Raw genomic sequence first — 15,950 nt, forward strand, 5'->3', positions numbered from 1 at the left:
ACTCTCTGGTAGTAGTGAGAGGTATGTATTTGCCCAGACATGGTCTCCACAAGACACTCATTCTTTTGAGCATAGTCCTTCCATCAGCTTCCCTTCTGCTCCAAGGGTCAGCACCCACCAATTCTAGGCAGAGGATCAGCCAGATAATTTTCACTTACATCACTCTATTGGACACCCAGGGAAAAAATGAAACTAAGAAGTTTGTAACAAGTAAGAAAATATCAAGCTCAAGTGCTGATAACACCAGGAAGTATGACATGATGCCAGCAGTAATGTCTCCTGTTCAAAGCTCATAGGAAAATTGTGAAAGGAAAAGAGACAGCATCAGAAGTCTTACTCTTTAAAACTTTCAGAGATTAAATAAACAAGATTATTTTCAAGACCTAGTCAAAGAAACTATTCAGACATTGATAGCTAGTCAGTTAGTACCTAGATGAATAATTGCCTTAGAGGACAATTCTCTGCCAGGAGCAGAGAAAAAACACATTTCAAAAATGCCACAGAGTATAGCCTGAATACTCACTCAGGGCAACACATCCAATGTTACCATCTTACTCTCTATTATAGAATGAAGAGATGCCTCCCTTTTAAAAATAAAAATTATCTACCTTTTTTCTTGACACAAGTTAGACCATTATAGGATTTTTCTCTCTTGAAGAGAGGGCTGATTATCACCACACAATAAAAAGCATCTGCGCTTGGTTAGTACAGCATTTTCACGGAGTTTGGGTACAGGAAAAAAATAGATGAAGCAAAACCTCAGCTCCTACTAAATAGCAGTTGTTTAGGCTCTGCAAATATATTATTTATCTCTGAAAAACCTCGTAAGGAGGTATCTGTAGTAAACATGAGCAAACTATATATAGCTGTGAGCAGATTGGAGCTATATGTGAGCACGATGCACTCTGTCATATTGTGCAGCTGGGGAGCTCAGGGGAAAGCACGGGCTGATTAATCCATAGCCTAGATGATCCACTCACAGACAATTGAGTTGTCTGTGAATCTACTTGTGCATTACAGCTTTTAAGACTTGTTCAAGTACAGGCTGTTAGTTCCATACTCGTGCAGTAAGAAGCTGATAATTTATTAAATAAATTTGGATGAAATTAAAATTATATAAAAGAAAGTTAGCGCTTTGGCTTTTATTTGCAAAATGAATTCTATTATTTCCTGAAAATATTTTGTGGCCTATGAACTCTGATTGCACTACTTTCAGAATTCCATGGTGAAAAAAATGCAACGCTGATAGATCCAAATGAGGAAAAACGAACTCTGCATCACAAACAATACCCTGATTTTACTAAAAGGTGGGGTTATTTTTGTCATACTGTTTTTCATCAAACCTACAGTACAACATTTGCACTTGTGGTAGCCAAAATATGCAGCACTACTCCATTTTTTGCTGATAAAATAATTTTACATAGTAAATACAAAAATTAATCTGAAAATATGAAAATATTTATTTTTTTTACAATCCTGCATTTTGATTTTGGAGTTGTAACTTCTAGCTAGCAATTCACCTACTGCAAAAAAATAAGATCACGTTGTGTACCTGGCTGCAACTTTTGTGTAAATGCAAGTGACAACTCTGCAGTATTTTCTCAGATGAGCCACACTGATAGTGCTGCACTTCCTTAAGGCCTCTTCTCTTCTCACTGAATGAACTCCAGGGAATGGCATCATGTTGGGCTTTCCAGATGGATTATGTGAAGCCATAGCTCAATGTCATTTTCAATAGCAAGGCTCATAATTAAAGGTCAAATAGTCACTTCATCTGCAATCAATCAATAGAAGAAGTACTAATACTAAGTACTAATCAATCAATGGCAAATGCACTAATAAAAGCCATGCATCAAACGTCCGCATATGTGTGTGCTCACATGTACTGTGCATATATGTGAGTAGGGAGAAGGAGAGAAAGAGAACAAAGTGGCTGAATATGCCAGAGGGCATTGTGAATACTATATTTATCTTCACTACTTGCAAGCTTATATCCTGTTCCACTCATTAAGTGAAATACAAATATACATTAGCTTCTCTGCATATGTGGCGTGCTCTGTTGGAAAAAACTGCCAGAGCACCCACCTCTGTGCAGAAATATCAGCTTGTGTTCTGAACTAAGAAACACAAAGGCACCTACCCTGTGTAATTTGTCCTTACACAAACATGCCCTGCACTCTGATCTTTGAGACAAAAAGTGTGTCAACTGTTCTGTCTACAAAACAAAACCCAGCATATGGGAACAGCACTCATCTCCGTGCAGAGCAAGCGCTTATTCATGGATTCAACAGTGGAAGTGGCAGTTGGCCTCATGAGCATGCACTGCATGGGAATTAGTTGGTTTCATAATATGGTGTGGGAGAAAGTGACTTATAAAAGTCTTCTCATGCTTCTTCTATTTACCACTTCTAAAGCTTTAAAGCTGTCAACTCTTCTCCCACTTTAGTCAGTGCCATTCTAAGCTCCCCTGGGAATGGGCCAGACGTACCTATTTGGAGTTTCACCTGCCAAGCTGAGATAAATCAGTTTCAAAGTGAAAGAACAAGTGTTGGGGGGTCATTTATACACTACCACTGGAATATTGAAGACAAAAAAAGCAGAGCTCCACTATGGATGTGAAACCAGACTCTGAGCTGTGCTTGTACTTTTAGGCACTGTAGTGACAGAGGGAGAAGGAAAAAGAAGAGACTAGAAGGTTTCTCGTTGCAGGGTTCATAGTAAACATCCCTGAACAAAGCAATGTCACAGAACAGCAAAATACTATGGGCCAAAATGCCCGTCTGTCCTTTTTTTCTGCAAAGATCAGGGTGGACAAGAATGTGTTGTGGATAGATTAAACTGTCCTTATAACAAACGAGATTTACTCTGCTTCCACCTGCAGTGAAGGAATAAATACTAGTTTGCTCTGGTTAATATTCCTGTTTACATCATCAGCTCAGGGTTATGCCTCTTTGCACTACAGCTTCATAAAATCACAACCTATTTACATAAAAACCTATGTCTATGCAGCTCTAACTTACCTGAACCTGGCTATATTACCAGAATAACACACCCAGGGTCTCAAAAAGAGCCAGCTTGAAAGTGCTACACAGAAGGCACACCTGTGTAGCGCACACACGGTGTAGGGGTGCACCCAAGAGCAGTGGGGTCCTCAGGCTTACCAAAGACAGGCTTCCCAGGGGCTGCCAAAAAGAACATTTCCCCATCAAGGTGCTCTTGCTGGCCCCAAGGAAGACAAGCCTAGGAGCCTGAAAGAAACCTTGACAAAGCTGAGTCCCAGAGAGGGAATACAGCAAGGGAAGCAGTAGTGCAAAATTGCAAAGCCTACAAACACATTACAACCTATGACTAGCCTCTTAGAAGGCAAACTTTCTTCCCAAGAGATATCCTTCTTCAAGAATGAAAGTAAAGCAGTCTGCTCTGAAACTGCTAATGGAACAATTTATTGCCAAGAAGCAGTCATAGAGTCATAGAATGGCTAAGGTTGGAAGGGACCTTAAAGATCATCAGGTTACAGCCTCCCTGCTATGAGCAGGAACCCCTCACACTAGACCAGGCTGCACAAGGCCTCATCCAGCCTGGGTAAAGAGAAGCTGTAGGAGTCCCTGAATACAAGAAGGACAAAGTATTTTTCTTTGTGTGCTTGGGCAAAGAAAGCTGCAAAATACAAAGCTTGACTCATCAGGCTTTGCTAATGAGAACAGTAACATGGAATTGGGAAAATGTGAGCCAAAAAAGTCTAGCAAGCTAGGAACCTTCAACTAGGTTCTTCTAAAGGAGAAAATAAAATACAAAATAATTGTGTACTAGCAGAAGCAAAGTGAACTGACTCAGCTGTGTGTATAGGTCAAGGCAACCTGCATGAGGGTACCTGGTAGTGAATAAAAGAAATGAAGAGTCCTCATTTTTTTCTGGATAATGGCAGGCCTCTTAGGGCTTAAAGAAAGTATTTGTGATTATTTTCTTACTGTCACAGCAAGTTCCCATGTTCAACAGAGTATAGAGGAAACTATTTTCATGGGAGAGGGAAGGGGAGACTTACACATTTGTGTTGTTAAATACAACCAGCTTCTCCTCTGTAGTATCACAGCTGTGTCCTAAGTTTATATACACCTCCAAATAGCAAGTACAGTAGTGTCTTGTGACTTCAGTGTGGGGCTGCTTTCTAGAAATACAAGTGTAACTGTTCTCCTGAAGCTCATATTTAAGTTGAAGCATTTGGCTGAAAAATACTTAATGTCATTTAATCTAAGTTCTACTTTAAGGTAGAATCAACTCTAGCTATTTAATTCCTGTCTGAGGCTTGTCTACAGTGACAGGAGATTCAAGACATCAACAGACAACATATTCCAAAGCTAAACTGTTTTACAGGTTTCCCTGATTGTTAGCTTAAATCATCATCATTGTAACAAAGACCTTCATTTTTCAAAGTCCACTGTGAAGAAGTTACTTTCTTCCTTCTTTGCATCAACCTGTTATGCATTTGAAGATCACTACTGTATTTCAGCTGTCTTGTCTCAACAATCCCACTTGTTTCAGCTTTCCTCTGGGGTCATGTTTTTGAGATCTATGATCATTCATGGCACTCTCCTCTGATCTCTTTCCAGCTGGTCCACATAATTTTTTGAATTGTGGAGTTCAAAACATCATGCAAATGTCAAGAGCCATAATGCTCTTAAGCCATACAACTTTTGCTACTTCTCTGCAACCCACAGGACCTTGTGTGAAAGAAAATTAGGTTTGCATTTGACAAATCTACAGGGCTGTTATTAATTTCCTTCCTTCTTCCTACACTCTTAAAGTAATTTATTTAATTATTTGTTTCAGTAGTTTTCTGCAAAATGAAGTTAAACTCACTGATCTACAATTCCTTGTCCCCTCCTGGTTTCCATTGTGAAAAAGAGGCATTATGTTTGCCTTTTTCTTGTCTTCCAGGAACTCCTTCACTTCCCACAGACTTTCAAGGGCACCTGTTAACAGTTGTGCAGCACAGGCCTGGCTGTAGTAAAAAACCCTGAGATGAGTTTTGCTATATCAAACTGACTTGGAAAACATTGCACCTAAATCCTGACTTGTTCTTCCCTGTTTCAGGCTGAGCTCTTACCTTTGTTATTGACACCAGCTGTGTTTCTCTTAGACAGATACAGTCTTGAAAAGGCATCTATTCAGTCACATATGCTTTATCAGATCCATGTTTTCATATTTTGAAAAACAGTAAGAAAATATTCAAGTACTAGTGGCTTCACTGACTGAGCATAACAGACGAAGCATAACTGATTTAGTAGTGTTTTGTGAACTTCCATCAGAACATCTTACCATCACTAAGGGGTCTTAAGTGACAAATATCTCCAAGATGTTTTCATGAATGAATTCTAATAAATGAAACTATCCAAAATGTCTGCAGACTTAAAATAAACACATTTTGTTCATGTTAAGCAAAAGATAATACTGTCTATTTGTGATTTCTGAATACACTGTACACTTTGATTTTCACTCGTACATCCCAGCTTCTTCAGTGTAAGATTTTACAGAGACTGGGCAGATAAACTTCACAATGTTTTTTTGTAACAAACCAGAAATGTTATCAATATTGAATTAGGCAACAGAATAAGAACAGAAAGAAAAATTCATTTTTCCATAAATACGGTGGTCTTACTGTATATATCACTAAAATGTCAGCTGAGATGACTATGTAGTCTGCTCTGTAACAAGCATTTATTTTATCTGTGCAAGAATATTATCTTACTAGTAGTACCATACTGGTAGCTTTACTTGTCACACTAAAACCAAAACCATTTAAGCAGAAAAAACAGCAACCAACAACAATTTTTTTCAACACAGCAAGGTATGAATGTTACTGTGGTTTTGCTCAAAAGCTAATCTTCTGACTTACCCAGGGTAAGGGATTTGTGTGTGGAACAGAAAACGATAGCCACTGTGTCTGCTGGTGTGAAACTAGAGTTGTTCCTAGAAAAAAAAAAAAAAGTTTTAATAACCTCTGATAGCAAAAACCTTCTTAAAACATCATCGATCAAATATATTACTTTGAGGATCCATATGCACATTCACGTAACTTTGATCAGGTCTGCTGACAGAAATAATTCTACCCACAAATGAACAGTAGTGTTTGATTATATATTTTTTTTGAGCAGAATTGTTTCTCAGTTGTGGCAAACTCTCTAATGAGTATGCTCCTGTGTGAAGGAGAGGAATTCTGAACACATGGTATGTAGGACATAATTTTACTCCAGCCAAGGTTATTTTTGCAGACATGCAGTGAGCAGCTTGCCTCTATATATATATAAAAAAAAAAAAAAAAAAAGAAGAAAAGCGAACAACCTACGATTTCTTTTACTATGTAAAGTTAGCAAAATGCTCAATTTAGATAGTCTACACGATGATCACTGTTTTGAATATGTAACTGTCTTCCACTTCAAAGAAAAAACGTATCTAGGGGTTTACATACTGGGAGTAAGTCTGGGAAGGGTGGAAAAATGACGTTCAGAGGGACATATATGACTGGCCAATGGTTCACCCTTTGGTTCAAATTAGGCATATTTTTATGACATTTCAAAATATTTACCATAATGTCTCAGTTGGTTACTACCTGTGGCATTTTAGATCATACAGTCAGGACATATCTTCCCCCCAGGTTAGGTCTAGAAGTTCCAAAGTTATTTTTAAATGCCTCCTAAGGTCAGAGCATAATCTCATCACAGATTTTCTTGTGGCACTAAAAAAGCTAAGTAGCTCTAAGATATTGCACCCTTCTTAGTGATTCTCCCTTATGGATATTGTACCATTTATATATAGTGCATGTCTGGAGTTTACTGTATTGCAGCACTCCCCATTCAGCAGAAAATGCTCCAGTAAGCCTAAAACAGGACAATGGTGGATACTCTGACTGGCTCAAGTGATGCACTGATCTGTTGGCTAACAGTGTTCTCAAGGTACTATTTCTTGAGAAGTGAATGTACAACTGTTCCTCATGGTTGATACTTAAAAAGAAAAAAATTAGCTCTACCTAACATTAGTTCAGGACAACTGCCTTTTAAGAATCACCACATAAATGTAACACATTTGACATGTACAGAGTAGAGTGAATTGCCAGCCCAGCAAATGTATCTTGAGATGTAAAAAGTCAGACTGAGCTTGCTCTCTCATATGTCATCAGCATGTCTGCAGGGCAAATTATATCTTCAGTGACATCTGTGCAAATCCATTTTTTTCAGTGGATGAGGTATAGCAGTGATTGATTGAGATTTAACAACTCTGTAATTAACACACAAGAAAGGACAGAATTCAGGTCCTGCTCTCTCAGCCTATGAAACTCTCACAGAAAAAAGGCAGTAAGGACAACATGAAATACCAAAATGAGGTCTCACCCCTATTCAGAAACCTGCCTTTACAAGTTTGCATAAACTATATCACCCAAACCAAACATATCACACAAAACAAATAATAAAAAGTTCTGATTCAGCACATTCAAATACCTTGTAGAGAAGAGGAAAGTCAAAAACATGAAGCTCATCTGAATGGAAAATACTGGAAGAGAAACAAGATAAAATTAGATTTAGATCACAGAAGTAAAGATCACATAAATCTCTTCAATTGCTGTGTTCATGCCTTTGCCCCCATGCAACAGGTGAGAAGCCGGACCCAGTCTAGCCAGAGAAATACAATGACAGACAAGCTTTAAAGACAATTTTGTCTGGATGAACAGTATTTATCACTACATCCAAGAAAGCTAGAGCTAATGCCATGGCTACACAAGCTCTTCCTGAGGTTACTCTTCTCAGCCAAGTATTTCTTGACATGGCAAGAAAGTTCACTACTGCATGCTGCACATCTGTGTGCACCGGGTTTGCCTATTGGGTTGACAACATAAGATCTCTCAGACATACTCTGTTTGTCAAGCATTGAAATTTAGCCCCTTTCTATTTCACAGGAGAAAGTACCAGGTGTAAGCATGATCCCAATAAATATTCTCACACACTGGGCATATCACTCTCCTGATGAATGAGCACTATTAAGAGAAGATCATCATAGACATTTTAATTCCCTCTGAGAAAAAGGCTAATTCCTGAACTGGGCAGCATAGGTCAGACAAAGCAGCTTTTGTTTAAGCTCTGGCCATCTTTGTGCTGACTAAGTGCACATGGTTTTTGAGCTTCCTGAAGGGATCTCTCCTCTCTAATCCTTCTCCTGACACCTGCAGGGCTTGTGGGATGCACAGTCTGCAGAGATGTGGGGGAAGCAGGGAGCTTCCCTGCTGTGCCCTGAGTAGCTCCTGGGATTGCAGAGCCTGAGCATTGTGTTGGCGTGCAGGAAATCTCCACAGCACTGGAGAAGAAACCCTGTGATCTGCGTAGATCTTTTCTGGGTCTTTGTGGGTTATGGGGAAAGGCTTTCACATGGAGCAGAATCAGGGGTGGGTCCCCTCTCTTCTCCTTGCAAAACTTGTGAATGCAATGAGGCTAATATGCCCCATAGGACAGTGCAAGCCAAGAAAATACATTTGATTTTGACCACTGTTTACAATCGGGCAACATGACAGGGGTATTAGCTATTACCACTGACATTTTCCATTCTCTTACATACATTTCCTAGGATGTATAAATGTCACCTCAGTATGCACTTAATTCTTCCTTCGTGAAATAAGGAAGCAACCCATTGTTCCTGAATTAGAATTTTTCTGCAACTAAGTACATTAATTTAATATGCACAGAAAAAAATCCCTTAATATGTGTAATTCTGTAAAGCAATAAGCATGTGTTGCTATCAATTCTCCCTTTTGCATATTTTACTGTAGCTAGAATATTAACATAAAAATTACATTAAAACATTATTTAGCAGAATCATAAACGCAGTTTCATCTAAACTCCTTGTGCTAGTTTCACATCCTGGTATAACACAACACACACATACAGCCAACACATCCAACAGCAGGGCAGAAACTTCTTCTAGGATACAATGTGCATATTCATCTCCACAACTCGCCTGTTGTTTTTTTTTGTTTTATAAATATTTTAGAGAAAACCCAAACATCTAATATATTCCAAGCCATTTCAGTGCTTATGTTTATATTCTTACTAAGAAACTCCAGTTACACACACTGGCAATGAAAATGTATATATAATGATTTCCAGTGTTTTACACTGCAAGTGGTATATATAATTACAGATGGCACAAATGCAGAGTTGTCTTGCAGAGAAATAAAGGACAAAAAAGGCAATGGAAGCAACCACACTACACCACCAACTGCTCAAGGAAGAACGTGCCTTTAAAATAAAAACAAAACATTTTTTTTTCAAAGTAGTGATCAGTACAGTAAAAAAATTACTTCATTCTGAGTTTCTCTACATGTGCAGTCAGAGTCGAAAACTTCCATATCCCTCCTTCTTGCTGACAACTCTGCACTAACTTAAGTGCACCTGGGACATGACCCTTCTCAGGTGCCTATGTAAACAAGTATTTCTTCCATTTAAAAAAAATGCTCCTTTGCATGACTTCCTCCTTCTTTGCTTTCAGAATAAAGTATTCATACCTTATCATTCATAATTCCATGTAGTATTTAACACATGTGTATACAATCCAAAAAACTGCCACAATTAGGACAGAATAAGAACTGACCCACAAAGGGCAGGCTAAGTTTCCTAATGACTTTAACGGAGGTTGGATTTATAGAAGATACATTATTTTTATTAGACAGAAACGTGCACATACACTCACTCTGAGGTACGTGATGCATTGATTTCTTGAAATGTAACAGTTTTAGAGTGTACAAGATGTGATTTATACTATAGTTACCCCTCCCTAAGCAAATTGAAACTCCTGTCTCTGGACAGTCTGAATCAAGACAGGAATTCCCTACTGGGAGAGGAGACAGTGCCTGTATTCCACTGCCTTTCCCTGGGAGGTAGTGATCTGCAAGCGTATTTTTAACTGATGGCAAGGATACCAGCAGGCTGTTCTCATGTGTATGTTATTTAAGGCTGAGTGACTAGAGTGCTTCTAAAACAAACTCTGCAAGAAATGTGTTCATCCACAGAAATATATCAACACATTTAAACTCCCACTAGTTTCTAGGTCTATAATACAGTAAGGAAGAAATATTTTAAAGTTCTAACAGCGCTTCTGACTAAAGGCTTAATCACAAATACTTTCTTTCTATTTGGAATGCAACACCTGTGCATTCATGGTTGTTTAATAACCAAGAAACAGAATGGTTGTAAACACTTGGAAAGTAATATCCTGCCCCTTAAGAAATGGAGGCCAACTGAGCAAAGTCAGGCACACCTAAGTAGTAGGGTTCTCTCTAAATGCTTACTCAGTCCCCTAAAAGCATCCAGGCCCTAAGAAATCTGGTAGTCTGGCTGACTAGATGCATTAGGAGTACAAGCCCTAGTCCCGTGCCAGTATCCCTGCAGCCTCACCCTTTCCAGTACATACAGCTAACTGCAAACATGAAACACAGATAAAAGAGATAACTTTAAGGGTAAACTTACTTATGAACACTATTATGATCAAGCTAAATTTATCAAGGTCAATATTTGGATTGGCGAAAGTATCACAGAATGTTGTGTAGATGATCATCAGGAGCACACAGCTGCTGATAGTGCCAAATGGAGGCTTCTTCCTTTCAAGCCAGTCCTTGATGTATCTTCGGACAATCTGAAACACAGAAACCAACAGGTTGCCTCTTTTCAAAGATGCAGGGAGCCAAGTTGGGCATCACAAAGTGAATCTGACAGTGGAAAGACACAAAGAGAAGAGAGTAATTTGGATGATGGCCACAGTGGATTTCAAAGCTTCCCTGCCACACAACTCCTCTTCTGGGGAATTTAACATTTGTAGTGCAACTTCCACTGGGCATCCATAATGAGAGTATATTTTCAAGTACATTCAAATCCATCCTTAATCATGCCAAATGTTCTTTGCTAGCTGTCACTAAGACATGCCCATTAAGCCTCCCCAAAGTTTATCTCCTCTGCTAATACTAATGGATGTATGTAATTATCACAGTCCCCTTTGCATCAACAGACAATTCCAAGTGCAACATTGGGAATCTAAAAAATGTGACATCTTCAGGAAATTCATGACGGTAGATAATCGAAAGTGATCCATGGAACATTTTAATATTTAAATAGCTAGCGATGCACCAGAAGTTTTTAATTAAATTATAACTCAAGCTTGAAAAGCAAAAGTGCATGTGTTGTGGGAGTTTAAATAATTCAGACTCTGAATATCTCAAGATTTTGTAAATCCAAAGACAAATGCCATTTGCACGCTTTTAGAATACCAGAATTAACACATGAAAACAAGGAAACCTACTGTACTTAGCAGAACTTTTGCACTTTCAGGAAACAGAATCTGTACTTTGTTTTCAAGAATTTTTTAGAAACAACTATATATTTAAAGTAACTTCAACTTCCAAATTATGCCAAATACTACGGGACTAAGCCTCAGCAGATACAATGCATCTATTTCAGCCCTGCCTGGGGAGTTGCTTTTGTTTTTTCTCTTTAGATGGTTTGAAAAAACTTCTTAAAGTTTTTATCATACAGTTGCGATTTGTGTCAATTTTTCAGCAATCATGTTGTCTTGCCTAATTTCTCCCAAGACCTCCCAATGTTCAGTTTCCATGCTCTTTCAGAAATAATAGCACAAGATCCTGAAACACTTCTACCAGAGGGTTCTAAAGGTGTCTCATTACCTCCCCATAGCAGTACCATTAATAAACATCACCACTATCAGTTTAATAAGATAATAATAAGTTAATAAGTTTAATAATTTTAGAGGTATCCAAGATTAATATCAAAACACTACCACCAATGTGACTATAAGACCTTTTCATACAGTAACTGCCAAAGCTGTGGCATTGACCTCACCACTATCAGCTTGCCTCACTGCCTTCCCAGCTTGTTTGTGACCTCTGAATTGGAAAGGCATGGAAGCAGCTATCCCAGTGACCACAGCAAACAGAATTCATTGACCACATGGCAGGACACATATTAAAAATTTGGCACATGGGGTTCATGCAAAGCTATGTAGGCTGAACACCAGCACTGGCCTCCCAGAACTTCGAAGTTTCCCGTTGATGAAAAATAACAGATTTACAGGAAAACACGTAAGGGAACATTCAACACCCTAGTGGAAACACTCAACTTCAAAATTTCACACTTGCCAGATGTTAAAGAGAGAACAGAACTCAGAAGATACAGTGAAACTTCTGAAAGAGCATTAAAAGGATCTCCTTCAGCCTCCTCCTTACAAGTAGCCACCCTGCAGGAGTAAGACCCCACCCTGATGAAAGAGAGGCAAAAAAGCTGGGTGAAGACATCAGGTGTGCAGTGTGAAAGACATAAAATGGGAAGACCATATTAGTCTAATCTGAGCAGAGTTGGGACTCTGTAAATATCAGAAGCAAAATCCAAAGTCTTTCACTTCTAAAGTGAAGGTCTTTAAGGAAGTTAAAAAAAAAAGTTCTATTATCCCCTAAATTAAGGTAACATTGGGGAAAAAAAAAAAGCTACTTAAGACCACCTATTCATTGATGGTCCTTCCAGAAGATTTATACTGAAAGTAATGAGATGCTGAAAAAGAAAAGTGATAGTTAATTATGCCACAGTACAACTTATACTGGAGGTACTTATCAGGACAGTTTATAACCTTGTGTCTGCACAAGGTATAATTATAACATGCATGACAATAACAACTTTATACAGGTATTTATCATGGACTAACAAATAAGAGAGAGAAGAAACATTCTAAAAAATAAACTGCAAGAGGTATTTCCTTAAAATCTTAATCCGATTGGTGTATTCTTTAAATATCCACCTCTATCTAGTCTGGAATTATTGTGAATCAACAATCACAAATACCACTATGACTTCTAATTGCACATTGTATTTTTATTTTTTTTAATACATACTCAGACACTGAAGAACTAAATTGTGGCTTCAGGAAATCATCTAATCAACCCGGTGTCATGCTAAATGTATAATGTTAAAACACAGACTAAATACATCCTCTCTAACACAGAATCCCATACATTTTGATCTTCTCACAAGTTTCAAGATGATCTATAACTTCAGGGGTCAATCCAGCCTATGATCACAGTTTCAAGGTAATCTAAATTCTTGTATAACTGAAGAGGGGAGAAATATAACCCTACAGGTATCTGTAAAAACTCAACTAGATTTTTCATGCCAGCTGATTCATTTTGAATGAAAACTAACCCGTTTCTTACTTATTCATGACCTGCACAGGTTGTTTCAGGACAAGGCTGATTTGAAAGCCTTGTATTTCTTAACCGAATTCTGTAACTTTTTAGGGTTAACACAGAACTTAAATTGTGAAGATCTGTAGTGAAATAACACAAATACAATAAAAACAAGATATCATAAAGTACAGAACCAGCCAGTGAACTTTGGTGTTCCGTGTTCCTCTGACAGGAAGTCCAATAGGCATTGAAAAAACATGAGCAACACAGACTGAAATGATTAAATAAAGACTCTCATAGGTAATTCAGAGCCTGGGCAGAGATATTAAGCTTCATTTGTCTGCTAACACAATAATTTTTGTATGTAACGGCCTGTGTGAAGGGTGCCAGACTCAGGCACCACCTCTCAGCTGATATAACAAAGTCCAATATTTTGAAGTACAGATCAGTAAAATGGGAGACAAGGGAGGGACAAACATCAGAAAACCAAGCAGTCAAGAAAACATCTGAACCGATACTTCTGTAAAAAGATTAACTTAGAAGCTGTGGTAGAAATACGAATTACTGACATCCAAAATAGATGCATCGGACTGGCCCACTGATGGAAAAGAGCAAAAAGAGGAGTACTCTTCAGATGCAATAATTTCACCATTCCTAGTGAAAGGGGATTCCTCACATAAAATGCAGTTCAAAACCCAAACATCTTAGCGCAGTGGCAAGAGGGAGGCAGAGATGTTGGAAGAGATGTTTTTTATATGAAACATGAAAGCATTTAAAAATGTAATTTAGAGGGGGGCATGCTGCAGGATGCTACCATGTTGCTGAGAATACATGAACAATTTTTAAGGTAAATCTCAAAGTACAAAGGCTTTGCAACCTGTATCCCTGCTGAGACTCCTGTAGGATTACTTCTGTGAGGAGGGCTTTGTGGCCTCTGGTCCTATGGTAGTGAACACATTAGGTATGATAAAACTGCAAAGATTTTTGTGCAGATTCAAATGCCAACCCCAAAGATCAGGCAATTCCTGGCGATCGAGCTGGAGGTTGCACACAAAAGTACAGTGCATGGGAATCCTTCCCTCAAACTGTGGTTTAGGGGAGAGAAGAGAGGAAGAGAAGCAAAACTTTACAATAGGTGCTATTTTATAAATCATCTGCATGATGAAAGATAAACTCACAGAAAAGTTAGACTGTAAAAGAACATAAACATAGCCATCAGGCAACTACCTTCTGTTGAATGTGTCCTGGCAATTCTGAAAGTTTTTTTGGAAAGGCATCACTTGAAATTTGCTTCAAAGTACAGTTCCAGACTCAAACTTTCCTCTTGCCCAGGATTTAATTCTTAACAACAAAGGAATATAATTACAAATGCTTTAACAGTAGTGTCCCTATTTCAATTTAGGTCTTCTACCAGAATGTTTATACCCACAGTGTTTTTCTTCCAGGCTGCTCTGGATCCTGCCATAATAACCTCCTTGTCTAAACACCCACCTCCCTAAGCAAATGGGCTTATTGCTTATATGCTTAATTCACTTAACATCATCTCTACAAAGAAACATGATCTGCTGTTCCAGGAAAGCAGTTCATCTGTTGTAATGTCATACATGAAAACAGCAGAAGATATGTTATAGAAAAACAATTAACTTATCTAATTGTACTTTCATAACAGTCACACTGTATACCCAGAGAAATTTGTCAGTAAAATACAGCTAGACTGTTTCCACCTGCCTGCTCAAGTGCTGGACATACAAGATGGAAAAAAAAAAATGCAATAAACAATGCAATTCATTAATGTTCATTATTAATTCAATTAAATAGGGCAAGAAGATTCCTCCCCATATCCATGGAACAGAATTATTTCTGACATTTGGAATACAGTACATTTTTAACAAATACTCTAGATCTTCAACTTTTTTTTTTTTTTAAACCCATGGAATGAAAAGAAACAGGGGAAATGGTTATGAAGTCACTTTTTCTGTTTCTACCATACACACTACACTATCTCTTGGTTGTTACATCATTACACAAAGTAGAGTTTTCCTTATTCTATCAACTGGTATGGACTGCTATAAACTTTAACAGGATTAACAATGTTTTTATTGTAGTTCTGCTCCTCTTGTTTATTATGTATTTGTATGTACTTCTGAATACCTGGAAAAAAATACCTGGGGCTTTACCATTTCAACAAAGAAACACAAAAAATCTTTTCGTTGTGTTGAAACACACAAGGAAACAAGCTGAAACTGTGCTGGATTATTGTGATACCTAAATGCAGGTAAGAAAGGTATTACCTTTCTTACTCCAATCTTTTAAGGTAAGATTCCTAACCCATTCTTAACTAATATTATTACTACTTACAGCAACAAACCTTTGCGATCAACTCTGTAAAGCAAAACTTTTATTTTGAAAAACTTTGAGCCAGGCCAGATATTTGCAACAGTTTGATAACTTCTCAGTATCTCCTCTATGGAGAGGTAGCAAACCAAGAAAGACGACTGCATAGAATATTATGAATTACTTCAGTGAAACTTGGAACACATGAAAAGGAAAAAAATGGGAAAAATAAAGTGAACAAAGATGACAGCAACTCTGAAAACCAGTAGAAAAAATCAGATACTGGAAAGGAAGGGAGACTAAGTGTACTGTAGAAACGTCATAAATGAGATGGAAACCTTCACAGATTTCTTAACTTTCCATATATCTGAGGTCTGCATCACAGTTCAAA

General features: G+C 38.0%; 1 protein-coding gene across 1 annotated transcript in view; it reads right to left on the reverse strand.

The window, feature by feature from the left end:
* The window catches only part of SLC10A7 (solute carrier family 10, member 7), a 147,549-nt gene that overhangs the window by 16,851 nt on the left and 114,748 nt on the right, over window positions 1-15,950 (reverse strand). Inside the window, exons 8-10 of the mRNA XM_010009001.1 lie at window positions 10,509-10,674; window positions 7,494-7,545; window positions 5,894-5,967 (exon numbers count right to left, since the gene is read on the reverse strand). Coding sequence (XP_010007303.1) covers window positions 5,894-5,967; window positions 7,494-7,545; window positions 10,509-10,674 — 292 coding nt within the window. The remainder of the gene's footprint in view (window positions 1-5,893; window positions 5,968-7,493; window positions 7,546-10,508; window positions 10,675-15,950) is intronic.

Source organism: Chaetura pelagica, unplaced genomic scaffold (assembly GCF_000747805.2).
Source record: "Chaetura pelagica isolate M959 unplaced genomic scaffold, ChaPel_1.0 scaffold221, whole genome shotgun sequence".
Taxonomy (NCBI): Eukaryota; Metazoa; Chordata; class Aves; order Apodiformes; family Apodidae; genus Chaetura; species Chaetura pelagica.